Genomic DNA, 26105 nt, shown 5'->3' on the forward strand with positions numbered 1-26105 from the left:
AAATGAGGATGACCAAAATGAAGAAACTAGTTTTGTTTTACCCGTGTGGTCTTTTAAATTTTGAAGTTTCCTTTCCCTCTATTTTTATTGAATTTGGGGTGGAAATTAAATGAAACAAAAAATAATTAGAATTGAATTCCTTTCCTCTTCTCTTTCGTTTAGAAAATTAAAAGAAAACGACAAATATTAATTTTCTTTATTTCTTTCTCCTCCAATGTTAGTCAATAAACTATATATTGGGCATTTGGAAGGCCTTATATGCTATATCATATTTGGCAGGGGTGCAATGGAAAGTATATTAATACCATAAGATTAAAAGATTAATTAAATAGTTTTTTGCAAGTAAATGCATAAATGGAAAGGTCCTCAAGGTCGAGGCAAAATGTTGAACTACACGATGGCATGATGCTGCATGATTGTGCTTGTGCTGGTTGCGGTACCTCTTCTTCATCAACGTCGCCTCTCTACTACTTCTGCTCGAACAACTTATCCTCTCTTCCAGCAGATAATTTATCGAGGCCCTCCTACCTTCTCATGGTTTGCTCTCTGTTTGCCATTGCTAACGCGCAAGAAGGGGCAGGGGATGAAGACGATTGACGTTAGCACTGGCATTTGGCTTTTGGATGTGGAGTAGGAAGTTTGGAGGTAACTTGGGCTTTTGTTCTTGTGATAAAAATTTGATTTTTGCAGCTAATGAGTAATAGGTGTATTTTGGAAGGTTGTGGAGTGCCAAGATAAGCGAAAAACTGGGTTTTTTTTGATACGTCTGCTGTCGCCACTATACTTTCGTGGTTCACTGTGAAGACAAATACTAGATACGATCAATTTGCTGCTGAGATGGACTCTAATAACTGGTTCCTGGATCCCAAGTGGCTTATTGATCCCAAGTTGCTCTTTGTCGGCTCAAAGATTGGGGAGGGTGCCAATGCTAAAGTGTATTCGGGGACGTGAGTTTCTTTGCTCTAAACTAATTGTCCATGGCATCCTTGAAATGCTCTAGAACACTTTCTGGTGTATCTCCATTTTTTTTGTTTTGTGATGGGCGCTTGGCTGGTCTTGGCTGCAGGTACAAGAATCAAGATGTTGCTGTTAAGATTTTGCACAATGAATACAACCCTGAGGATATGGAGAAGAAAGAGGCAATGCTCATGAGGGAGGTGACTGCACTCGTACAAGTTCAGCATAATAATCTCGTTAAGGTTCATTCTGTTGATGTTTATCTACTTTCAATTTTTTTCCTTTTCTTTCATTGGATTGCGGGTTATATTGGTTGATCATGGTGTTTGGCATTTGATTTCATGCCAATTGCAGTTTGTTGGAGCTTTGAAGGAGCCTGCGATGGTAGTGGTTACAGAGCTTCTGGGTGGGGGCTCTCTGCGAAAATACCTGAGAAACATGAGGCCGAGGAGCTTGGAGCCTGTTGTTGCAGTTGGCTTTGCAATAGATATAGCTCAGGCTGTGGAGTGTCTGCATTCTCATGGAATAATTCACCGTGATCTGAAGCCTGGTACTACATTGGATGATTTCTTAGTGATATACATGCTGTTATATCTTTATTGGTTTGATTCTTGCTGTTACTGCTTGCACATTATCTCGGATGTTACATCCACAATTATCTGAAGTTTGTTAGTGCTTGATCGTCGCACAAGGCCATTTCACTAAAATTGTATCATTATTTTCTATTAAGGTTTGGCTAATCACAAATCCAATGAGTTAGTCAGCCATACCCATTTATATCATCTTATTGGAACTATAATCAAGTTGTTTTGGATGGATGTTTGATAGCTATTTTACTATTCCTTTTTTAATTTTTTCAGAAAAAAACAAATGACTAGAACATATTGAAACAGATGTACATGAGTACATTGATACAGGAATACTTGTTTCATCATTAATAATGGTTTAGTTATATTAGAATGTTTTGTCCTTGGTAATATGTCCCTTTGTTGTTGAAACAATGCTGATTAGAGGCACATATTTCATATTTTGTTTGCTGAACTTGGAATACTGGTTAACACGGCAACGAATCTGAAACAATTTATTGAAAGGAAAGAAATGTCAGAATTTTGAACTCTCAATAGATTAACTGACAACAAAACCATAGAACATAGATTAACTGAAAACAAAACCATAGGTCCACACTCCTTGCAGAAATTGAACTACACTTTCAGAGGCAAATGTCACTGAATGATACATGAATAAAAATACCTGATTTTATCAAGGCCTACATCCATAAGGACAAGGAGATAAATTGGCCAATGCCTACATCCACAAGGACTAGGATATAATTTTCCAAAGGAGATTACAAGGTTTTTGAGTATTCACCACCTATTGTCCATCATCTACACATCAGAACTACCAAGAATACAGAAGAGCCTTTTTATGATATGCAGTGTTCCAGCTCAGTTTGAGGTTTTCAGTCAATAAGAAAACCTTAGTGACGAATACATCTAAGCTACATGATGATTCTGAACTGAGATGGATATTTTATTTTTAGGAAACATTATACTTTTCTTTAATAAACATTTCCAAATAAATGTAGGCAAGACATCAGGTCACACTAAGGTTGCACTTGTGTAATCTTGGAGATCATGAAGTGTATCATGGTAAAAGGTATCCATAAAATCACAAACATTTATGTTCTTTCTATTTGCTATTTCAAAATTGGACATTATTAATCTGATCATTGATTTGTTAGTATGTTATACTTCTGTCGTGTATGTCATTGTACAACATTGCAAAAATACAAAACTAGTTTTTTAGTGACTAATTTATATGATGGAAATTTATTTCAACTTTTCAATCTAAGACCTAAAATATAGTCATTTTTAAAAATTTATTTGATATAGGGTGATTGTATCATATCATTATATCACCTTTTGCTTTGGTTTTTTTGTTTTGTAATGTGTATTTTCGACAATATCATATTATCTTTTACTTTCATATATATTGATTTATCTCTGACCTCATATTATAGCTCGATGAATAAAAAGGTGGTCAAATTTGATCAAGGTTTATTTGGGGTTAGTTAAGCTCAGCTGAGTTGAGTGAAGCTTGGTTTGAAGTTGTCAATTTACTTTGCCCAAGGGGATGCAGTTCGGTCTGAGGTGGTTTGGTCCTGGTTGAGTTTGCCACTTAGAAGCAACTGGGATAAGATGAACAGGTTAGTCTCAGGTGAGACTCATTAGAATTGAAAATTCCACTAGGTAGAGTTGGGTTGAAGCAGATTTGTACAAGTCAAGAAGTAGCATTTGGGGTAGCGTAGTCAGAGTAGAGCTCCTTCTTTGCAGTTTTTTTCTTTGATAAAGTTGTTGAAGGGCACTAAAAGCTTTTGAGTGCTATGAAGAATTGCCAAAAAGTTCTAAGGAAGCTTTGGGAAAGAATTGCTATGAGAAGCTACTCAAATGATTTGAGAGCTCCCTTTAATAGGACATTGGAAATGAGCACCTCCAATACTCTTCAACACAACTCATATCTTATTTGGCCTTGCTCTTTTGCTACGAATTAACCCGTGCTCACATTGTGGTCCTTTGGGTACACATGGGTCCCATCCAACAATGTTCAAATTAGCAGGTGTTTTTACTTACACTACCCATTTATACTTATCTTTGTTGGAGGTGGTATTTTTACCTTGAATATTTATGCAATGTGTGTGTTATAATGAATGCAAAACTTGATCTTGGGTAGGAATTTCGATGAGTCAAGTTCTTACCATTCTACATGCAACTTGAAATCCTTTAATCATACTAGTACCTTACCTTATTAAAATTTACATCTAACTACTTGAGCTCATCAACTTAATATTTAACAAGATGTGCAATCGTAAGATACTCGAACAAGACAATCATATATTTACTCAAACTAAACAAAATGATTATTAATAAGAAGGTTTATACAACCCAGCTAAAGCAGAATAAAATTGGTTAGTACTAAATCTTACAATCAACTTGGTTAACAATGAATACTAACTGAGTACAACAACAACAACCAAGTCTTATTCCACTAGGTGGGGTTGACTATATGAACCGTTGGCTATATGGGCCTTCCTACGCCATTGAGTTCTATCCTATTATATTATTATCTATATTTAAATAAAATTTATCTTGTTTTATTATTGTTAACCAAGTCTTCTCCGATCTTCCTCCTCCTTGTTTAATGTGTGTATTTGTCATACTTTCACATTGCCTAACTTGAGTATTTTTTTTGTAGGCGTTTAAGTATATGTTCGTACCATTTTAAACGCACCACTTGGAGTTTTCCTTCAATAGACGCAACCCTGACTTCCTCTTTAATATTCTCATTTCTATTAATCTCCATCCTCATATATCTTCACATTTATCTTAACATCATCATCTATGTGATTCTCATCTTCTACTCGTGTGCTTGAGTCATAACCCAACATTCAACTCCATATAATATAGCAGGCCTAATTGCCATTTTATAGAACTTCCCTTTAAATTTTAAAAGTATTTTTCGATCATAAAGGACATCTAACGTTCTCCTCTATTTCAATCATCCTGCTTGTACTCTATATAAGACATCTCTCTCAACCTTCCATCTTTTTGCAAAAATGATCTTAAATACTTAAAGCTTTCAGTTATAGGTAATTTATCATCTCCTATCTTAACAATTACTTACGACGTCTAATATTGCTAAACTTAATTCTATATATTCTGTCTTTACTCTACCAAGACTAAAACCTTTCACTTCTAATTAACAAGTAACACTAACTAAGTATAAATAAAAAAAGAATATTTAAAAATTAATATATTTATATATTATTCTATATGGATACTAATAGTCAACTTGTATAAATTTGAAATCACATAATACCCACAACTACCTGGATGGGTAAATCTTAAATACTTTCTTTGCTTAGAAATGGGTATTTGAGCTTAACTTAAATGGGACAACTATCATAGGTACCTGGGTAAAACCATCTGATTTTCATCCCTAATCCTAGGATGTTAATCTTAGTGCCATTGTCTCTAGTCATACCATTATGCAACTCTAGAATTTCAATGCAGTTGATATAATATTTTGATAGGAGACTTGATAAGTTCTATATCTAATGATGTAATGGTTCTCCCAAGTGGTCGAGTTCGACCAAGTTATTTTAATGTATTTAGCAAAGGATTTAAGTTAGATTTATCAGCTTTTAATGTGTGGATCAAATGGGTAGATATTTGGCTATTGTACACATTGAGCTCATGGAACTCGTGACTTGATGTGGTTAAGGTGTTATGGTTAACTCAAGTGAGATGAATTATGCTTGCTGGCTTAGAGGTTTGCAATGTGGTGGACTTGGAGATGAATGACAAAGGATGACTTGGAGCATCTGAGGGCCCAAAAACTCCAAGCGAAGTGGACTTTAGGATGAGAAGCATGGAGCAATTGTTGGTTTGATATCTTGATGACCTATAAGGTGAGCTCATAGGTGATTGAAGAAGAATTACATGGAGTATATGAGGGATTGAAACTTTCTAGCAAGGTGTATTCTAGGGATACTCAACTTTGTAAGTGAAAAATGAAGGATGATATCAAAAGTACTAAGGATATGACACAAAGTGAACTAGAGGACAACATAAAGCATCGACAAGGTTGAAGACTTAAAAACTATGTGAGCTGTGAGAGATTATGAGTCATTATAATTTGGGGTTCACACTTTTAAACATGATCAAGACAATGTGTATCTTTAGATGGGCGGGTTTGTCTACCTAATGGCTTGTAGGAAGCCTTCAACCAAGGGATAATAGGTTTCGGGTTATAGTTAGTGGTTCGACTCAATCTTGATCTTTTCGGAAAATTACAAGGGAGTAAGTCGTGTGAAGTTAGGATCTTTGAACATATTCAATTGACTAAAAGTGAGCCTCATCAAATTGAAGTCTTCAGTCTATTGGAATTGATTGAATGTTTGGCTACTTGAAATCTTGAGTAATCATCTCATGTTTTAAGATAAACTGTCCAAAGAGTTCGCTACTGAATGACTAAAATTGCATGAGCAATTTACTGAGGGAGACTTTTTTCATTCGACTGAAGGTAAACAAAATAGAGTCATTATAGCCTATTCTATATGACATGAGAGATAGTTTGGCTTGGTAAGGGTGCATCAAAATAAGTATGATCTTGTTGTGACCAAGTGCTTAAGATGAATAATGTCCAAGGACTTGCAATTCTATAAATAGGTTAATACATCTGTTGGAACCATTTTCTATTGCACAATCTGGGCAAGGACATAAAGGACTAAAAGTTTTGATCTTAATTAAGTGTAAAACTACAATGGGATGATCTTGACAAGCGTCAAAAATATATTGTTTCGGTAAATCACCGAAACTTGATACCGCTCGACATCAAGGTTTAAAATCTTGAGTTGTGCTAGTTTCGATCTTTGACTAGAAAGATACTGTTCTAATATCATATCGACGCTCTGGTGCATGGTATCGATGACAAATTAAAGGTTGAAGGAGAAAGGAGACGAAACAAAGGAAAGAGACATTGTATGCGCTTAGTATCAAGTTTCAATAATTTATCGGAACGATATATTTCGATCATTTCACTCGACATGATACATGATTTAAAATCATGCTCAGCATAGACAATGTTTTCTTCCTATGCTTCATCTCCTTCCTTCTTCAACTTTAACACATTACTAACATTATGCATGAAAATGTCGGCACGATTCAAAACAATATCATTCCAGTTAAAGCCCGAAACATCGGCACGGCTCGAGATTTTGAACCTTGATGTTAATTGAGAAATATCTAATTTATGAAATCTTACATATTTGATTGGAAAGCACATTATTGCTAGGATCTTGAGACTAAGTGCCATTTATAGACAAATTTAGTATTAGGGGAAATCCTAAACATTTTATAGGAAAGAATGTGAATACATGTTGACTTACAATTGTTAACTCTTGATAGACGAAGATAATAGCATGGGGATATATACTCAAACTCATGGCTTCAAGAGTCGATTGGTAATGATTAGTATGACTACAACATATTATTTTAACCTTTGATTGATATATTGAGTCGGCACAAGAAAATATCAGTGTTGTTCATATCGATTAGTGGGATACATTGACCAAGATAAGGCTTGCCTTGGCTAGTACTATCAAAAACTAAGACAAGAAGATTTTCCTATGAGTTATCCTTCAATTTCATTTGTTGATCACAGAAAAGAGATATACTATATTAAGTGAGGGAAAGAGAGGTAGTGCTAATTTGGAAATTAATAGTAGTAAATAGGAGCTATGCTAGAATTGGAGAAGTTGAGATGCATCTATAACACATTCATGTTTGTTTCATGCAGTTGTGTTAGTTCAAGTTAAACTCTCAGTGATTATTCAAGATATATTTATAAACGTGTGAAAAAAATTAGTTCTAATACCATACACACACACACACAGAGCAATATTATTTGATTTTGGTGTCGGGAGACTAATGAGCCAATGCTATCATACAACGCACGTTGCTGATTTTGAAATTCCTAATAATCATTAGTCATGATGTTTATCATATTTTTAAAACTTGTTGCGTAATAATTTTAATTCAACTTTTATTCTAATTGCTATAGGTTTATAGTTGTATATAAGCAAGCTAAGTGGGAGCAATTATATAATTAAAAATCATGAGTTGTTCTCAACATATTTTGAAATACGTTGAAGTGTGTGAACGTCATTATGAGACAAAATCAAAACCGTAGACTAAACCTTCAGTCTAAAATGAAATTTTAAACCTCCCAACTTTCACACTATTTAACCCAACATCAAAATAGTATTTCTTAATTTGTAGTTGATTTATTTAACTGAGACAATTTGGCTTGGCAAGTTAAGAACAATCCAAAATTAATATAGATATTTAATTTTAAATAGCATATGCAAGCGTGTGATCAACTCATCCCATAATGTACATTATGTACATGTGTGTTTTAAAAAGATATTTACAAGTTTTCATCTACTACATATCATATGAAATCAATCAATGTAAGCAATTAAGTAAAAGTACATTATTCTCACCATATAATGAGAACCAATAATCACCACTTCCAATAGACACTTAGCACCCTATTGATCTCATATGAAAATTTACAAAAATCATTAAATCGATAGTCATGTCAAATACAATGACCCACATTTTAAATGATCTAGGTGTACATAACAAGCCATATATTTATTGGACATGCATTAAAGATTTAAAATTTCATGTTATGCCAAACTTTTAGTCTCTAATTGGAATGGTACAATTTTGGTGTTACATCAAGTCAAGCCAACATTCAACACATTCACAAGCATGCCAAAGTAAATCCAAAAAGTTTTAAAACTATAATATTCATCCACTAGGATTGTTTACTTCAACATTTGTCTATACGAATTAAATCACTAGAATTAAAATTTCGGAGCATGCCAATATTACAAGCATTTCAACTATTGGTTATGCATTGCTAATACCAAAATGAATATTGTGCAAAAGATTAGATAAAATATCATTCCATGTAAAATTTTAGTGCTTTGCCAAAGCAATAAGGTTTCAACATTATATTGTGTCAATATTGGATATGCCTTGGTACACATCGAAACATGCCAAGATGATACAATACTCATCTGCACAACTAGCATGAGAGACGTAGTATACTAGAGATCATATGTCAAGTTCAGTATCAAATTTTAGTAATTTACCTAAATTGTACATTTTGATCGTGTCACTTAGCACAACATGAAATTTTAAATCATGCATTGAACTTAAATCATATTGAACTATGGAATCAAATCAATATCCAACTTCGTCATTCTAAATTTTCGTATAGAATCTACCAAACTAATTTCTAGACGCGAACCAAAGGGGCATCAACCAGCACAACAATACCTAATAAGGGAAGGGAGGGTGACCCTACAACAGGTAGAGGGGTTGCAATGAGAATGCGGACAAGGGAATGAGAGGCTTGGGTCAATTTACGATCTGAAGTGTTATAACATACTAGGCAATACAATCGCTTCTAAAACTATGAAATCAACTAGTTGGAAGCATCTAAATGCTCCCGCTTTAGCCTCTTAAACAACTACATAGGCAAATTTTAAAGGGGGCCGCTTAACTACCACATGTAATTGCATATAACATGTGTACTCTATATGAAGTTTAAAAGTCTTATTTCATTATTTTAAACAAAATTAAATTGAATGTAAACCTTAATCTACCTTATTTAGTAGTTTGTACTTTGTAGTGCTAACTTATTAGGTATCTTAAAAGTAGTAAATACATTAGTTATCGATATAAATATTTTAGTAGTTTAATATTGACAACATATGCGTCCGGATATACTTTAATAGTTATTTTATAGATGTTAAGTTAGCTAATTTTGGCTATATGTAACTAATTGGACTATGGTCTATCATTGTTGATTATGACCATTATTATATGTATATTATTGACGTGGTAGGAGACTCTCTTACCATTTTTTTTCTTGTATATGCTCGTGTAGCATACATGTGCTATTTGATTGGTTGACTGCGTACTGCCTACATATGTCTTTTAAATTTTATACATTTTTTACTTTTAGATATCCTATAAAATTGCATTGATTTTGTATTGCTGGTTTGCTCGCTGATTTTTTGAATCATTGACTTATAGACATCCTATCAAATTGCTTTGGTTTTCATATTTCATATAACTGGTTGGCTCATCAGTTTGAGTTTGCTGTTTCCACCAGTTTTATTAGATTTTTATGCACATTTGGATCAGCAGTTCTCCTAGCTTGGTAATACTCGCTGGTGCAGTCTGATTTTTATAATTATGTCATGGAATTTGTGCTTATATGGTGTTTAGTTCAAGGAATTCGAATTTTATGTAGGTACCCGTTGGTGATACAGAATTATAAAAGGAAAAGATAGATAGGAATCACAGCATTTTTTGAATAGGAATGCTCTATTGGGTGTTGTTATTTTAGTTTGGTAATCACTCATTTGGGTTATTAAGGTTTCATTTTATTTTCAGAAAACACAAATGTTTGTTCTTTTGGAAGGTTTTTAATACTTATATGGCCATTGCATTCCACCACCTATAGTAGGCACTTCCCATCCGCGAGAATGAAAATAAGATACTTTCATGAATTTCATTGTGATCCCATAAGTCTCTGCGAAAAGCTTATTATGATGGTTAGTTCTTATATAATGGGATCAGCACAAGTGAGCTAGTTTTAAAAAGTAATCTGAATATACTGTCAATTGATGAAATCTTATATGGAATATTATAAAGGGTCAAGATTATTTGAAGTATCTCCATGGGTTACCATAGGTGCATCCCCACTAGATATTTGCCACTGGGAAAGAAATAAACTACAAGCTACTTTTCTTCATATGTGACCAACTTCTGAAGTTTGTTTAAGATTTCTTGGTTGTTTTGCATCATTACTGAAATGATTGCAGATAACTTCCTTTCAATTTCTCCTGGTAAATAAGAGCATTCTTCGTGCTTCCAACCTCTTGTTCTTAGATTCTTCATGACCTTCCTTTCGTATATTCATTCTAGTTTTATCATGCATTATATCATGGCGACATTTTGATCCTTGTTTCTGTTGCAGAAAACTTGCTACTGACTACAGATTTGAGAACTGTGAAACTAGTGGACCTTGGTCTGGCAAGAGAGGAAACAGAAACAGAGATGATGACTGCTGAAACTGGGACATATCGTTGGATGGCTCCAGAGGTCTCCTGAAAGTTTTTTTTTTCTTTCATTTTGGCAATTCACTAGCTTGCAGCTGAATCTTTCAGTTATCATTTGGTTGCTCATCTGTTCTCCTTTTATAGTTATGCAATAATGTCACGTTAAAACGTGGGCAAAAGAAACATTATGATCACAAGGTGGATGTATACAGCTTTGGACTGGTGTTATGGGAGATGCTTCATAATAAGCTTCCATTCGAAGGAATGTCTAGCCTGCAAGCTGCCTTCGCAGCTACTTTCAAGGTAGTCTCACTGTGCTTTGCCGGTAGTCTCCTCTGATGAAGTGAGGACTTATGCTTTTCCATATTTAGAATGCCAGGCCCAGTACAGATGACCTCCCTGAAGAACTGGCTTTCATCTTAACTTCTTGTTGGATGGAGGATCCAAGTGCAAGACCCAACTTCACCCAGATTGTGCAGATGCTTAAGCAATATCTATCCATTATTTCACCACCTGAACATGTGTTTCCTCACCAAGCCATGACTTCTCAAAACGTTGCTTTGTCACCTGAATCTCCCGGAACAAGTTCATTGATGGTAGTTCAAGATGGAACGAGTATTAACCAGTCCTCCGAACCACTGGATGATTTGCCTGTTGATACGGTCAAAAAACCAGTTCAACTGGGATGCTTCCACCGTTTCAAACGAATCAAATTGTCCTCAGATTCCAGGCCTAAATGGTCGAACCAACCTGGCGGATCCGATTCTACCAACACTGATACCAGCGTGAAAGGAACAACAGAGAAAAAACAAAGAGGATTTTTTTCCCGCTTCAGTCACCGCAATTGATCGTCACTCAAAGAGAAGACGAAAGCACTACCATGCCCCGTATGCTGGGAATAAATAAGCAGAGAAATTTCAGGTGCTTTACGAGTCAATTTCCATTTCCTTTTTATATTTCTTGTCAATCAGAAAAGCAGCAGTTCATCATAACAGCGAAAGAAACTCATAGTGAGCTAGGAAATATAGAAAATGCCTTATGGTGTTTGTCTTTTAAATGCTATCTATTTCATTGTACTACTTAATTCTGGTAGATTGAGGTTATTAAATTTATGGTAACAGCATATTACTGTCGAACAAAAGTTGATTTGATTAATTATATCCCTAATATCAAATGTTAATTTGATATCAGCAGTTCAGGATGACATACTTGCAAGCCTTTATCGCAAAGCTCATTCAGATACCAGAAATCTAGTTTTCTTTTTTCCCTGCTGAAAAGAAGAAAGCAGGATTCAGTAGTTTAAAGCACTGTTGCATTTCTTAAGGAGGAAATGGGCTCCATCTTAATTTCATCCATAATTTCCATGCATATTTCAAATATCATAATTTTTGTAGACCTTGATAGGTACAACACATTCGACTTGTGCTTTTAATTTAATCTTTTAATACATAAGAAAAAAAATCAATTCATATGCTCTATTTGATCTAGACTTGTGCTCTTTTATTAAAAAAAATAATATTGGGACGTTTTTTAATAAAATAAATAATGATACATCTTTCGATAAAAACAAACTATGATTCTTCAGGAAAAAACAAGTCAATCGATCTAACCATGATCATGATTTGTGAAATCCATGAAACAGGTTTCTTGTTGAACATAAACCAACGGGCAATGAAAATTATCAGATAATTAATAATAATTAGATAGGGCAAGTAAACGAAATGAATTATGAAGTTACGTGGAACCAACTAATTCCAAGGTAGGAGAGAAAAGGAAGAAGAAAACAACTGGTTTAGCTGCAAACTCCAACCACTCAGGCATTCAAAACTAGACTAAATTTTAACTTTAACAAAATCAACAAAGGGCCCGTTACAACTCCAACCACTCAATCATGCTTCTCAACTTGCCTCCACTTCCACGGGCGGAGCCGAGTTGATAATCAAGTAGTAGAATTGGAACAATTGAGTAAGATTCGAATATCTTAAAATTCCACGGTTCTGTGTCATGACCAACTGCAGTTTCTCGATTTACCTCCTCACAGATGGTCGTGGGGCCGACCGTGTGGAATCGCTAAGGTGACGAATTTCACCTTTTTTACTTAAGAATATCTTAAAATTCATTCCTTTAAAAAATAATGTTTTTTTCACCTAAGAGGTTGTTCGATATCATAATTTAGCTATGTCCATATACCCTGATGTGGATGGACACATGAGGTGAACATAATTAACTTTTTTCTATACCAAAGGTGCAATTAAAATAATTTAAAGACTAATAATTTTATATTTAATTATAAAAATTACTCATTTTTTATTGTTTACATTTTTTATTATTTTATTTTATTTCTAATATTTTTATTTTTAAATTGTACTTCTTATTCAAATTCTATATATTTTTTCCAGTATTTCTTTGGTGAACATAATTAACTTTTTTCTATACCAAACGTGCAATTAAAATAATTTAAAGACTAATAATTTTATATTTAATTATAAAAATTACTCATTTTTTATTGTTTACATGTTTTATTATTTTATTTTATTTCTAATATTTTTATTTTTAAATTGTACTTCTTATTCAAATTCTATATTTTTTTCCAGTATTTCTTTAGTATTCGGAATCATATTGCTATTACATTTAAATAAGTAAGAAAACACATTGGAATAAAAAAGAGACTCTAAATATTTAGATATAAAAAATTTAAAAAAAAATAGTAGGGATGCATGTGCAATTGTGTTTCCAAATATTCATTTGAGAAAATAAATAAATAAATAAATACGTCCCCCCTCACCAACCCCTCGTCACAGCGGTTTCACCTACCCCCCACCCCCTCTCCCCTTCTTTGGATCCATCGATTCCGCGTTTTATCGAGTTCGCGAGCGAGGGCGAGAGCGATCGGGAGGAGCGAGATGGGGAGCGATGTGAAGGTCTACACCCTGGCTGAGGTCACGACACACAACACCTCCAAGGACTGTTGGCTCATCATCAACGGCAAGGTCTGCGTTTCTTTCTCCGTTGGATTATGTTGGTCCCTCTGGTTCGCTTTTCTGTTTTGGGAGAGATCTAGTAATGTTTGTTCTCCTCTGATTTGTGGGATTATATGATGCACGATTCGATCTGTTTTTGCAAAAGAACCGCCTTTTGATCTCGATTTTTTGGTCTTGTCAAGGAGTGACCTTTCCGTGTAAGTTTTGGCACATAGATTCCGAATGGGAAGATCCCTACCAAGCTTCCTGTTATGATAGAACTTTGAAAATCCCATAAAAATAAAATAACTTAATCAAAACAACATGGTGTTGGATGACTATGCTATCCATTCTTGTCTCACGCGATATTCTATCGTCCATGGATGCTGATAAGTAGAGTAGTCTAGGTTTGGGGGGGGGGGGGGGGGGGGGGGGGGGGGGGGGAATCCATGAAAGAAAAAATCCTTTGAGGTTTTGTAGTTAGTTTTTTTAGCAATAGTTGAACTATTTCCTTGAGAACTGTCTTTCTTTCCTTGAGAATTACATCTGAATAGGATTAAACTTAGCATTGACATGCCTCTGACCTAACTCCTATCCACTTATGGCCTTTTTGGCCATCTGAATAGGATTAAACTCTCTTTCACTTCCTAACTTTGAGAAGAAAAAATATTTCCATCTGAATGGTGCCAGGTTGGATTTCCTTCTTAGCTTGATATTGCCATATTTCTCAATTTTAGATGTCCTAGTCCTCTTTTTAGTGTACAGGAACATGTTTACCAAGCTTCGATTTCTTTGAACATTTTCATGAAATATTTAAAGATGCCATCTGGTTGAAAACTAATTCACCCAAATATTAAACAATTCGTCAACAGTAAAGGTTTTTCTTGAAAAAGGAATAGACTAGTGAATAAGAGCTCTAACCCAAGAGGTTGAAATGTTATGATAATGCTGCATGGAAATGGTCTTTCCGTTCAATCCAAATCCATGAAAATAACAATCTGAGAAGTGGTTTGCATGTTTAGATCCAAACAGGAAACAAATACAATTACGTGGGAGAATTTGCAAAATTACGAATTATGATTCCAATTTGTTAGATATCACAAGTATGAAAATAAGACCAGCAACATACTCTTGATTCCAAATGTTTGCCACCAGAAAGAATGAGAATTGGGCCAGAGATGAAAATTTTTCCCCTTTATCTTGCTGTTAAACTGAAGGCCTATTTATCTATTTGATGAAAGAACAATACACCATCTAGAAGAGAAATCATGATACACACTCACTGTAGCCAAGTCTATTTGAGTTGAACTAGAGGAGTTTTATTATAGTATATTATCGCAAACTTAATTCTTGATAGTTTGAAAGGTTCAAATTTTTTTAGTTTTACCTTTACTGATTTTACAATCGATGATGTCCATTCTCATGTCATTTGGAGTTTGGTACATTCAGTTTCTGAAATTTTTTCCAGATTTGCAGTTGATCTGCACAATAATATAATGCAACTTTGGTGCACCTGTACACCTCTAATGAAAATAAATTATAGCATCCCGTTTAGTCGAATTCTTTGCTAGGCTTTATTCTGTTTATTAGGTTGAATAACTTTGTAAGACATTCAATACCTTATTTTCCTAGGCACTTTCATACTTCCATTGGAATATCTTCTGGTGTAATTGTTTTTCCATTTTGCATCCCATTTAAAATTTATTCTACTTCTGAAGTTTGAATTCTACAATAAAAATTTAAATTTCTATACTCATTTGACCTACTTAAGTTGGTCACCTAAATATTCATTAAAAAATTAATAAAAATACTTCATCCATCGCTCTTTTATTTCCTCATCATTTACTATTATCATATTGCATTCATCTTTAATACATCTTATTTGGATAAGATCTCTTGTCTTCCTCTCTCTAACTTTAGCTATTCTATAAATGTCTCTTTTGTATCCAATTTTCGATATAAGCGTTCAAAAGTTTCATTCTTAGCTTTATTTAATGCTTTCTTGGCCTCTTTTTAGCTATATTGTATATATTTTTAAAAGTTTTCCTTGTTTTTACAAGTATATAATACTTTATAGGTTATTCGTTTTGTTTTCACTTTCTTCTGTACTTTCTTATTCCACCGTCAAATTTTTTACTTCGTAGTGCATATTCCTTTGACTCACCGAGTACACTCTGGGTTATTATTTTCAATTTTGATATCATCTTATCCCATGTCATATTTCAGTGGTCATATATTTCTTCTAATACTTGTACTCTTATCATTTCTTTAATATGTTTTTATTTCCATTCTTTAACTTCCACCATTTAATTTTAGGAGTTGTGCATATTTTTCTTCTATTGATACTATGCTTGAGACGTATATTCAATGCTACTAATTTATGTTGGGTAGTTAAGTTTTCTCTAAGGATGACATTGCAATCTTTACATATCATTCTATTCTTCTTCCTAACTATGAGAAAGTTAATTTGTGATTTATTATTCTAACTTTTGAATGTAACCAAGTGTTCTTTTCTCTTTTCTTAAAAAACATATTAGTTAATATAAGGCCATATGCTATAGCAAAATCCAATATAGTTTTTCCTTCTTCATTTATTATATCCACCCTATCATATTCTTCATTTTTCACTCCTACATGTCCATTTAAATCTTCTCCTATTAAAATCATTTCGATTGACAGAATATTTTGTAATATCTCATCTAGGTCATCCCAAAATCTAGATTTGGTGTGCTCATCTAATCCTACTTGAGGTGCATATGTGCTAATTACATTAATAGTTTCTTTCGTCACCACTATCTTGAGAGCTATAATCCTATCCCCTTTCAAACTACTAATACTTCATCCTTTAGCGAATTATCGATAACAATACCTACTTCATTTCTTGTTTTACTCCTTCTTGTGTATCATAACTTAAAACTCAAATTCTCTATTATCTTTATCTTTCCTCTCCTACCTATTTTGTCTTTTGTACACATAAAATATTAATTCTTCTCTTAATTATCGTATTTACTATTTCTCCATCGTTTTACCAGTGAGTATTCTTAGATTTCTTGTTCTAAATCTTAGATAATTAATTTTCTTATAATATTTGTTCTATGATGTGAGAACTCTTGCATATTTAACATTACACTCAACGTCTAATGGAGATGTAGCAGTCTTTGTCAAGACGTTATAGTCGGATCCTGCAACGTAGGGAACATCCTAGCATTAGCACTTTGATGGATCTATTCATTGAAATTTGTTTGAAAGTCCACACTGGCTAACAACTTAACACGCAACTCTCACCTTTTTCATCCGGGCTTGGGGCCGACATTGGTGGGTTTTACTTTTAGTATCTTATACTTCTTTTTTTTTTTTGGATAAGTGGTCTCCTAATTTTAAAAACTGTTCTGATGTATCATTGATTTAATTATGGCAAGATCTTAAGAAAATAAATTCAATTAATTCTTCTTCTGAAAGTTTGTGATGTACCAACTACCTAACCTAATCAGACTAATTTTAACTATTCATATATTTTTCACATGTACACGTGTATGCACTAGTTTTGCAACCCAGTTTTATTGGAATGCAGCATATTAACAGGAGAGTTTGACTTGGGACAATCCCCACCATTGAAACTCGTTAAAGTATCTAATTAGAAACTTGTTAAATTGTTTCAGTTTTGACATGTAGATGTATCTGATTAGTTACACATATACTAGTAACAAATCCAATGAAACTTATTTTTGGTCATGAAAACAAAACTAGAAAGCAAGTGGGTCAAACACAATGGAAAAATAAAGATAAAGAGAAATGAAGTATTTTCCATTGGACATATCAGTTTGTTAAGTTTGAGATTTGGAAATGCACACTGGGAAGGAGGGATGTAGCTCAATGGCAGCTTGGTATGATAATTGGTGAGGCCATGCTGGATCTGTGATCAGGTGGAGGAAGGTGAATAAGGAGGTCAGAATGGTAACATTAATATGTCAGGTCATTATGGAAGAGAAATTAAGAAAATACTACTATGTGTAACAATTATGTGAAAATAGATCATAGCAGGTCATAAAATAAGTTGAAATAATGTAAACATCCCAAAGACAGTCTAATGATATAGCATTGCTTAGAGGTGAGATAAGGTTAACAGGGCGGGCTTCAAATAATCAACACAGTATTTTTTGTTGTTGTATATATTGCTTCTAGTATTTATTATATTATTTTTCTTGAAGGTTTTAGTATACTAACTAGTTTGGTGCCATTGTTTGGTATAATAGTTGTATTTTTGCGTTTCTTATTTTTTACAGGTTTATGACGTTACCGAATTCTTAGAGGATCACCCTGGGGGAGACGACGTTTTGTTGTCATCAACTGGTAAATAGACTAATAAATCAAAAGAATGCGCAGCTTGAATAATTAATTAATATGATATCTTATGGTGGACTTGTGCATTCCCTTTGTCAGGTAAAGATGCAACTGATGATTTTGAAGATATTGGTCATAGCAGCATTGCAAAGGCAATGATGGATGACTATTATGTTGGAGAAATTGATGTCACAACAATCCCTAAGAAAGTAACCTACACTCCTCCAAAGCAACCGCACTACAACCAGGACAAGACATCGGAGTTCATTGTCAGGATCCTTCAGTTTTTGGTTCCTCTCCTCATCTTGGGATTGGCCGTCGGCATCAGATTTTACACAAAATCAGCTTAAAAATCTTCTTACCCACAGTGAGAGATTCCATAGAAAGTGGTTTTTTACAATCTCCTATGTTGTTACAACATCATATACTTTTGTGTGGTTGGTAAATGCTTGCTTGTGCTTCAATTTGTGAACACACCTATTTGGATTTTATTAAGTGCCTCAATTGTCAGTGAACTAAATAAGCATTAATTCCCTAATAAGAGTCTTTTTATTAAGCGCCTCTAAGATACCTCCCAAGTTTTGTGCCAGTGTATTTGCTATAGAGACAAATCTGTGAAAATTTGTTGATGAGGTTTGGTAGATGCAACATAATTGATCAAGGATAATAAAAAAAATAGAAATATCTATTTCTTTAATTTAATTCATAAAATTAAGTATAGGCTTCGTTAAAAAAAAATTATATTTGATTTATTCAAATATCCTAAATAATACATAAGCTATAATTTTACAATTTATAAAAAAATGATTTGTCTAATTGCTGGCTCATGTTAACCTTTCTAGCTTAACTTTGTTGATTAAATTGGTTATAAAAATGATCTTTCTAGCTTGATTGATTAAATTAATTTGTGGATTAGTCTGCTTCATTTAAATTGATTGACTTGATCAACCAATAAATTTGACTTGTTTGTTCAACTCATTTGGTTTGACTGATTTGATTGACTCACCTAACTAGTCTGATCAATTTTACTTATTTATAATGCATTTGTTCTTTTAAGAGTTTGACTGTTTTTATATAATGAAATTTATAAGAAATACTTATTTCTGAAATACAATATGGATTCGGAAAATCATAATTGTATAAATATTGATAGTTTGAACTATTTTTAAATCAAATATAACATAATTATTTTAAAAATAATAATAATGAATACATTATACTTAGGAACTCAATAAATATCTATATTTCTATAAAACATACTATAATTTTATCATATAACTTAACTATTATTTTAAGTATTAGTTGTCTGGATTTTTAAAATTTTTCCTTTTTTCAATACTATTTTTTTATCCCATTTATCTCATTGACTATTTATACAATTTTTACAAATCAAATACAACAATAAAATAAAATTTAATTTTTTTATGTTTGAATAATTATATTACTGGAATAAAATGTCTTTCAATAATTTATAGAATTAATCTTTTGTAACGACTAATGACTAATCTATGGAGTCTTTTTATAAGTGAATATATCAAAACTTGGGAGCAGAGTTTAACTATTTTATTAAAAAATAGAAAAATTAAATAATAATAATAATAATAGATCGCTTTTTGTGATTCAAGCAATATATAAATTTATAATAGTTAATTTCTTACAAATTTCAAAATCAACACTTAAATTTCATTATATTATCACGTAGGGCTTTAATATTTCGGATTGATTTTAGATCGATGAATTTAGAATCCTGAACAAACCAATTAAACAGGGTTTAAGAACATTTTTAGAGAAATAAAATTGAGAACGATCAAAATGTTATTTTAATTTTAAAACTACTTGTAAATATTTTTTAATTTGTCCAAGATAATTCTCAAAATTAGTTTTGGACGTATCAAAATTGATAAAAGAGATAATCGGGATGCAAATAATTATAAATAATTTCTTAAGTGAAAGAAAATATGTTTTTTTTAAAAAAAATATGTAATTCTATTATTATTTAAATTATAGATAAAAAACTAATTATTATATTATTTTAGATCGAAATAAAAGGATATTTATGAAAGTTTAGTTTTGAATAGAGTGCTATTTTTTATAGTTTTATTAAAAACGAATTTGATCATTAGAACTAAAAATTTTAAAAAAAGGAGAGAAATGATAATAGAACAACATATATAATTATTTTGTATTTAAGTAATTTTTTCACAAAATATTGTGCCAATTTTAAATACTCAAAGTAGTACTTTTCAATGTAATTCTAAAGTCTAAATTCCCTAGTCAACGCATTATCAAACCATGTGACGTCTGATCCATGACGTATGATCCGTGACGTCATATAATATAATTCAGAAAAATAACCCATATGACGCCTTATCGATGACAACGTTATCTAAATCAAAAGGAATATAATAAACAAAATCATAAAATATAATTCAGAAAAATTAAGTATTCTATCTTTTACTTTCCATATCCTAACTTAGGACTTACATTTTTTAAAAGGTAATTTTTTAAAAACTCGTAGTCCTTTAGTATTTATTATTATTAAAGTATCTTTTAAATTTAAAATAGTTTTATTAAAATTAAAATACGTATTGGATAGAAGATATTTTAACAATAAAATAAAATTTGTAAAAAAAATTAATATTTATTTAAAAAGTCAAAGTTGCACTGCTTATGAATCATGCTTTGACCCACTCTTCCGCCGAGAGCTAGGCTCCTCTGCCTCCTCGTCTCTGCTTGAAATTTAACTCTTTTTGATACATATATAGAAAGAAGATCACTGATCAAAAGGAAAGGTGAGATCCAATCCAAGATGAAGAAGGAAGCAAGACGAGGAGGAAGACGCGGAGATCTGATCATGCTTGAGGCGTGGAACAAAGCCACCTCACGGTCGTATCATGCACGCTTACTTGTAGCCGCAATTTTTTTCGGAGAAACTTATTCTGCAGCTTCTTCGACGTTTCGCTTCCTTCTCCATCTCGAGATCAGTTCAAAGTCTTATATTTCACCAACTTTCTTTAATCGATAATGTCATACAAGAAACACAGCTGAGTCTGTCGTCGTTAGCATATAGCATCTTCGATGCTAAATCCTTGCAGTTATTGTTCATTTCCTTTATTTCGCGTGTGCATCTGAATATTCATCCTTGCTTAATTTATATGACTTAGACCTAGTCAGAGTCAGATATATGTCGGTATAAATCAAGTATAAAACATTCATCCCTGAACTCCAGATTTTGATCTACAGTTCGCACAAAAGACGATTCCTTTAGATAGTTTTGAGTATAATGGGAGCTAAAATTAGCTCAATCGAAGGCAGACGCCGTGAAGCAAGGTCTTCGTCTCCTCCTAACCATGGAACACGGCACACAGAGCAGCCTTACTCCACAAGTGACGCCCATGAATGGATTTCCCATCAGAGTCACTACCACCATCACCGTCATCCTCCTCCATATGAGTTTCATTCCATGGCACACCCATCGCTGTCTCCAACTAACACAACCCCGAATCAGAGAAGGGGGAGTTTTTCACCGGCCAGTGGAAAGAGGCCCAAGTTGGAACATAAGTTCTCAAGGATAGCCGATGGCTTTACCTCCTTGCAGCAGGTAAAGGTTTTAATTATTTTTTTTCTTCGCAAATCACAATATCAAGATCTCTTGGAGTTTGAAGTATTTCATTTACCTCTCCTTGAATTCAAATTCTCCATTTTTAGACCTTTGTTAAGCTCATGAGTCAAATTTAAAATAAAAATAAAGCTGTTTGAGAAGCCCATAATTATATTTACGCACATTTTATTGCTCTGAGGCATGCAATTTCAACAGGTAACTGAGGAGCTGGCAAAATCTGGGCTTGAATCATCAAATCTCATTGTAGGAATTGACTTCACAAAAAGCAATGAGTGGACAGGTACAGGTCGATGGATTCTTGTGTTCATTAAAGCACAAATCTAATTTGAATGTCTCCGACGACAGGTAAGAACTCATTCCATGGCGGCAGCTTGCACCACGTTGGAACTACTAAAAATCCTTATGAACAAGCAATTTCCATTATTGGACGAACCTTGTCATCATTTGACGAAGATAACTTAATCCCATGCTTTGGTTTCGGAGATGGTAGGCATGCATCGATCCTGCTTGGTAGTGCAATGTGATGGCTGATTTGAGCTTTTAATTAACCTTTGAAATCCATGTCTCGATTACTGGTGCAGCAACTACCCATGACCACGATGTATTTAGCTTCTACCCAGGGAACAGACCGTGCCATGGATTTGAGGAAGCTTTAGATCGGTATCGAGAAATTGCTCCGTTTGTGCGATTATCTGGTACTTATGGATTTAGCTCAGATTTTTTTTTTTTTGACCTCTGTAAATAGTAGCTTTTGCAAGTCATTTACTTGAATCTGACGTCTTTTGGTTCTAGGACCGACATCTTTTGCACCAATTATTGAAATGGCCATGACCATTGTGGAGCAGAGTGGAGGGCAATACCATGTTCTATTAATAATTGCTGATGGTCAGGTATGGTTTTTCTTTGTTATAGTTTTTGTTCTCTCTTTGATAAAGAAAAACGAACAACAACAACAACTTTATCCGGACATTACTTTGCCAAATTTCTCTCTTTTTGGATATTTAAGAATGTAATATTGGAGCAGGTAACAAGAAGTGTAGATACTGAAACTGGTCGATTGAGCCCCCAAGAACAGAAGACAGTTGATGCTACTGTCAAAGCTAGGTAAATTCACATAATTGCATGTGATGGCCCTTTCAGTCTTCACATGTCAATAAAATGGAGCCAATCACCATTCAATTGAAACTGTCAAGAGCATTCCACAGTAGGAAGTTTAATCATATAAAGATGCAATAGTTTGTGTTTCTGTTCAACAATGAATTATTATTATACTGAGAAAATGATGATCGTGGTGGCTTGACTTATTTGCTTCAAATCCTGCTGCAGCAAGTATCCCTTGTCCATTATTTTAGTTGGAGTTGGAGATGGACCATGGGACATGATGCATGAATTTGACGACAACATACCTGCTAGATCTTTCGACAATTTCCAGGTTAAAAATATATAACATATCAATGTGCTTACTGTTTGTCCTTTCACAAACACATGTCATAAATGGTAGTAGAACCTAAAAAAACAACAACTGTTTTTGTAGTTTGTGAATTTTACGGAAATTATGTCCAAGAATGCACCAGAAAGCCTTAAAGAGGCGGAGTTTGCTCTTGCAGCACTCATGGAAATACCTTTGCAGTACAGAGCCACATTGGATCTTGGGATTTTGGGGTATGTAGACAAAAATGTTCCTGGAAAAAAATCATCAATCTTTCTTCAGTGTTTACTCCATGATATCTAACTTTTGTGATGTGTACCTTGTCACATGAGCAGTCAGCATGCTAGAACATCACCAGGAAGAGTGGCTCTTCCACCTCCTGCTACTGTTCCCAATTCAGTACCTCTTGGCCCACAATCTATTGATTCTATGCAGAATTCATCACCTTATTCTCATCATAGCACAACTCCTGCTCCAACAGCACCAGCTGCAAGTACCTCTTCAGACACTCAGGTAAAAGCTATTGAAGAAATCATATGTTTGAAATCAGATGGATGATCTCAATGAGGGAGTCATCATGCAGAACCTCATATTCACTTAGTCGAAACAATTCATTTAACTAAAGCATTCACAATAATCAAAAGCAGTTGAGTGTTGAAAACAAATAGGTAGAGATTCTTCAACTAGTTCAAGCAATGTCTTTTTAAGAGCGAGTACTGTTGAAGGTCAGTTGGTTCAAACAAAATTCCTAAAATCTCAGCATTAACAAGTGCAATCCAGGAGTTATGAGAACTGCCAGTTAAACATGATCCTGCTTGGAGTAACTGCAATAAGGAGGTGGGAAGTGACCTGCCTAAGAATCTTCAAGGTTGGTCAATGAAGGGATAGCTGAAGAACAAATATTCAGATGATTCATCACCAGACTGGGGGAAAGGGCATAGAAGATCAAATAGCTGCGAACCTTCTGAAGCAATTTTCTTTTGGTATTTAACCTCTTTTCCAAAAGAAAATAATAATAAAGTTTGATCTCATTTGAAAATGGAGTCCACACCAAGCTACCGAGGGTTAAATCTTCTTCTTAATAGTCTGGATTCGCATTAGTACCCTACCTGAAATTGCAGACGTAATATAATGGCAGAGAAAATCAGGCTCTTCTGGGCACAAAGGTGACCAAGCTCAACTGTGTTGTCACCCAAAATAGACTGAGAAGAACACAAACATAAAACATGGCTTGAGTTGACACAAGACTGGCCATTGGCATAGGAAGGATATTTCACTTAAAACAATTTTATAGGCTCAATATGCATCAATCAACCAAACTTTTCAATTTTATGTTGAAGGCTGACTCCTTACAGAGTTATGGCTTATTTACAATATTTTATTTACTACTTCCGAGTTAAGATCTGCACATGTTGCAGGAATTTCCACTGATATTTGATTTGCGTGGCAGGTTTGTCCAGTTTGTCTTTCCAACCTGAGGAACATGGCATTTGGCTGTGGCCATCAGGTTTGAGCCAGCACAATTTGTTATGATATATTTAAGTTTTGTTGCTTGTAAAAAGAAGACATTTTTTGTTACTGTTATTATTGACGATATGTTTGAACCTGCACCAGATATGTCACGATTGTGGGTCACTTCTCAGCTCCTGCCCCATTTGCCGAAGAACAATTGAGACGAGAATAAAGCTGTATTCATGATGTGCATAAATCCCAGACAAAGTGATCTTTAAAGCTTCCTTCAAAGGGAACTGGAATTTTCGTTTCCGATTAACTAGAAATGTGATAAATAAATCCACTGAAAGAAAAATAAATCCATCCTTTTTAAAATTGTGTCGGCTCCACTGCAATTTATCTCTTCTCTTATCCATTCAAGAGCATTAAAGGCAGAATTAGAATGGGAGATAGATTTCATTTGTTCTCTTTATAATATTTATTACATACAGATCATTAAAATATAATAATTTTAAATTAAATAAATTAAAGACATTTGGTTCATTAAATTAAGGCATCCAATTACATAAGCGAATTTTGATTTCATGTAAATGTAAAATTTTGGAAAAAAAAAACTTTAATTTTAATCTTACAAATCGATTTCAAAAGAGGTTATTAATTGTGCTAGCGGCTTTAGCAATCAGCAAAGGATCAGGAGCAAAAGGACACAATAACACCAGAGAAGCTCCAAAAACATTTTGAGGCAGTGAAAGATCGCCACGAACTCTGTAGCATGAGAATTCACTACATATACAAGTACCATGGTTGTTGTTCATCACAATTCCAACAAATTGACCACTTCATGGATCAACCAGATCTCATCCTGTTGATCTGGTTCAGCGCTGGTTGGAGGATGTTGTAGAGCACCCAGAGGATGGCCGGCGCCACCACGAACAGGACGAGCAACCCCCGGCTGTCGCTCGATGACGCGGCGTCGGCCACCATCATGACCTCGCCGGACGCCGACGCACTGGGCGCCGCCTCCGCTAGCCCGGCCAGCGCGGCGCCGAGGCCTAGGCCGGCGACCACTGCCTTCTCGGCCTTCATCCGGCTGAGCTGGTTGAGGGCCGGCTGCAGGATGTTGTAGAGGACCCAGAGGACGCCGGCAGGATGGGGAGCAGGAGCGCGAGGCCACGGTTGTCGCTGCCGCTGCTTTCGGCGATGTCGGCGATCTGCTGGACGGCGAAGGCAGCGTCGGAGGTGGCCAGGGCGGAGAATACGGCGCCGGCGAGGACGGCGGTGGATGGTGGGCTGGAGACGGAGAGGAAGTGAGGAACGGGGAGACGGCGAGGGAGGCAGGGGAGCGAGGGGGAGGTGCTGCTTGAAAACAACGAGCTTTGGGACGGCGGTGAGGGAGGATGAGGAGGAGGGGCATTTGGCATTGAGCATGGCCACCAATGGTCGCCATTGTTGCCATGGAATTGCGAACTTGTGCTTCTCGTCAAAAATGCAAATTTGCTTTTTTTTTCTTCTGAAAGAAATCCAAAAAGATCATTTGGAAAGAAATCCAAAATGATCTTGATGATAAATAGAACGTAGAAAATAAAACTATTTAAACAATTCAACGATCCACGACTTTTATCAATCTCCTTTTCCGAAAAC

The 26105-nt window shown here is 34.4% G+C and overlaps 3 protein-coding genes and 1 pseudogene across 3 annotated transcripts; 3 read left to right on the forward strand and 1 right to left on the reverse strand.

Moving 5' to 3' along the window:
- The first annotated feature begins 837 nt into the window (after positions 1-837).
- On the forward strand, positions 838-11508 carry LOC141823929 (serine/threonine-protein kinase STY13-like). Its single transcript, XM_074711138.1, has 6 exons — positions 838-947; positions 1067-1199; positions 1312-1507; positions 10579-10703; positions 10805-10963; positions 11032-11508. The coding sequence occupies exons 1-6, from the start codon at positions 838-840 to the stop codon at positions 11506-11508; spliced, it is 1200 nt and encodes a 399-aa protein (XP_074567239.1).
- A 1956-nt stretch (positions 11509-13464) lies between these two features.
- On the forward strand, positions 13465-18527 carry LOC141845146 (cytochrome b5-like). The gene is made up of 3 exons (XM_074733197.1): positions 13465-13650; positions 17904-17970; positions 18061-18527. Exons 1-3 carry the CDS (start codon positions 13564-13566, stop codon positions 18309-18311), a joined length of 405 nt encoding a protein of 134 aa, XP_074589298.1. The 5' UTR covers positions 13465-13563; the 3' UTR covers positions 18312-18527.
- A 2717-nt stretch (positions 18528-21244) lies between these two features.
- LOC141828377 (E3 ubiquitin-protein ligase RGLG5-like) lies at positions 21245-24710 on the forward strand. The gene is made up of 11 exons (XM_074715807.1): positions 21245-21562; positions 21779-21863; positions 21929-22069; positions 22165-22278; positions 22376-22473; positions 22608-22687; positions 22910-23015; positions 23118-23245; positions 23348-23525; positions 24463-24519; positions 24627-24710. Exons 1-11 carry the CDS (start codon positions 21245-21247, stop codon positions 24708-24710), a joined length of 1389 nt encoding a protein of 462 aa, XP_074571908.1.
- Positions 24711-25310: 600 nt separating this feature from the next.
- On the reverse strand, positions 25311-25920 carry LOC141832558 (photosystem II reaction center proteins PsbY, chloroplastic-like; annotated as a pseudogene).
- Positions 25921-26105: the final 185 nt, after the last annotated feature.

This window comes from Curcuma longa, chromosome 1 (genome assembly GCF_044706935.1).
Source record: "Curcuma longa cultivar G26 ecotype Majalengka, Jawa Barat chromosome 1, ITB_CL_G26_1.1, whole genome shotgun sequence".
Lineage (NCBI taxonomy): Eukaryota > Viridiplantae > Streptophyta > Magnoliopsida > Zingiberales > Zingiberaceae > Curcuma > Curcuma longa.

Bases quoted from the DNA above. Each gene is read 5' to 3' on its own strand.
- LOC141845146 (XM_074733197.1), top strand. From the start codon at position 13,564: ATGGGGAGCGATGTGAAGGTCTACACCCTGGCTGAGGTCACGACACAC. The intron at 13,651-17,903 runs GTCTGCGTTTCT...TATTTTTTACAG, and splicing joins GGCTCATCATCAACGGCAAG to GTTTATGACGTTACCGAATT. The intron at 17,971-18,060 runs GTAAATAGACTA...TCCCTTTGTCAG, and splicing joins CGTTTTGTTGTCATCAACTG to GTAAAGATGCAACTGATGAT.
- LOC141828377 (XM_074715807.1), top strand. From the start codon at position 21,245: ATGGGAGCTAAAATTAGCTCAATCGAAGGCAGACGCCGTGAAGCAAGG. The intron at 21,563-21,778 runs GTAAAGGTTTTA...CAATTTCAACAG, and splicing joins GCTTTACCTCCTTGCAGCAG to GTAACTGAGGAGCTGGCAAA. The intron at 23,526-24,462 runs GTAAAAGCTATT...TTTGCGTGGCAG, and splicing joins GTACCTCTTCAGACACTCAG to GTTTGTCCAGTTTGTCTTTC.
- LOC141823929 (XM_074711138.1), top strand. From the start codon at position 838: ATGGACTCTAATAACTGGTTCCTGGATCCCAAGTGGCTTATTGATCCC. The intron at 1,200-1,311 runs GTTCATTCTGTT...TGCCAATTGCAG, and splicing joins AGCATAATAATCTCGTTAAG to TTTGTTGGAGCTTTGAAGGA. The intron at 10,704-10,804 runs GTCTCCTGAAAG...CTCCTTTTATAG, and splicing joins ATCGTTGGATGGCTCCAGAG to TTATGCAATAATGTCACGTT.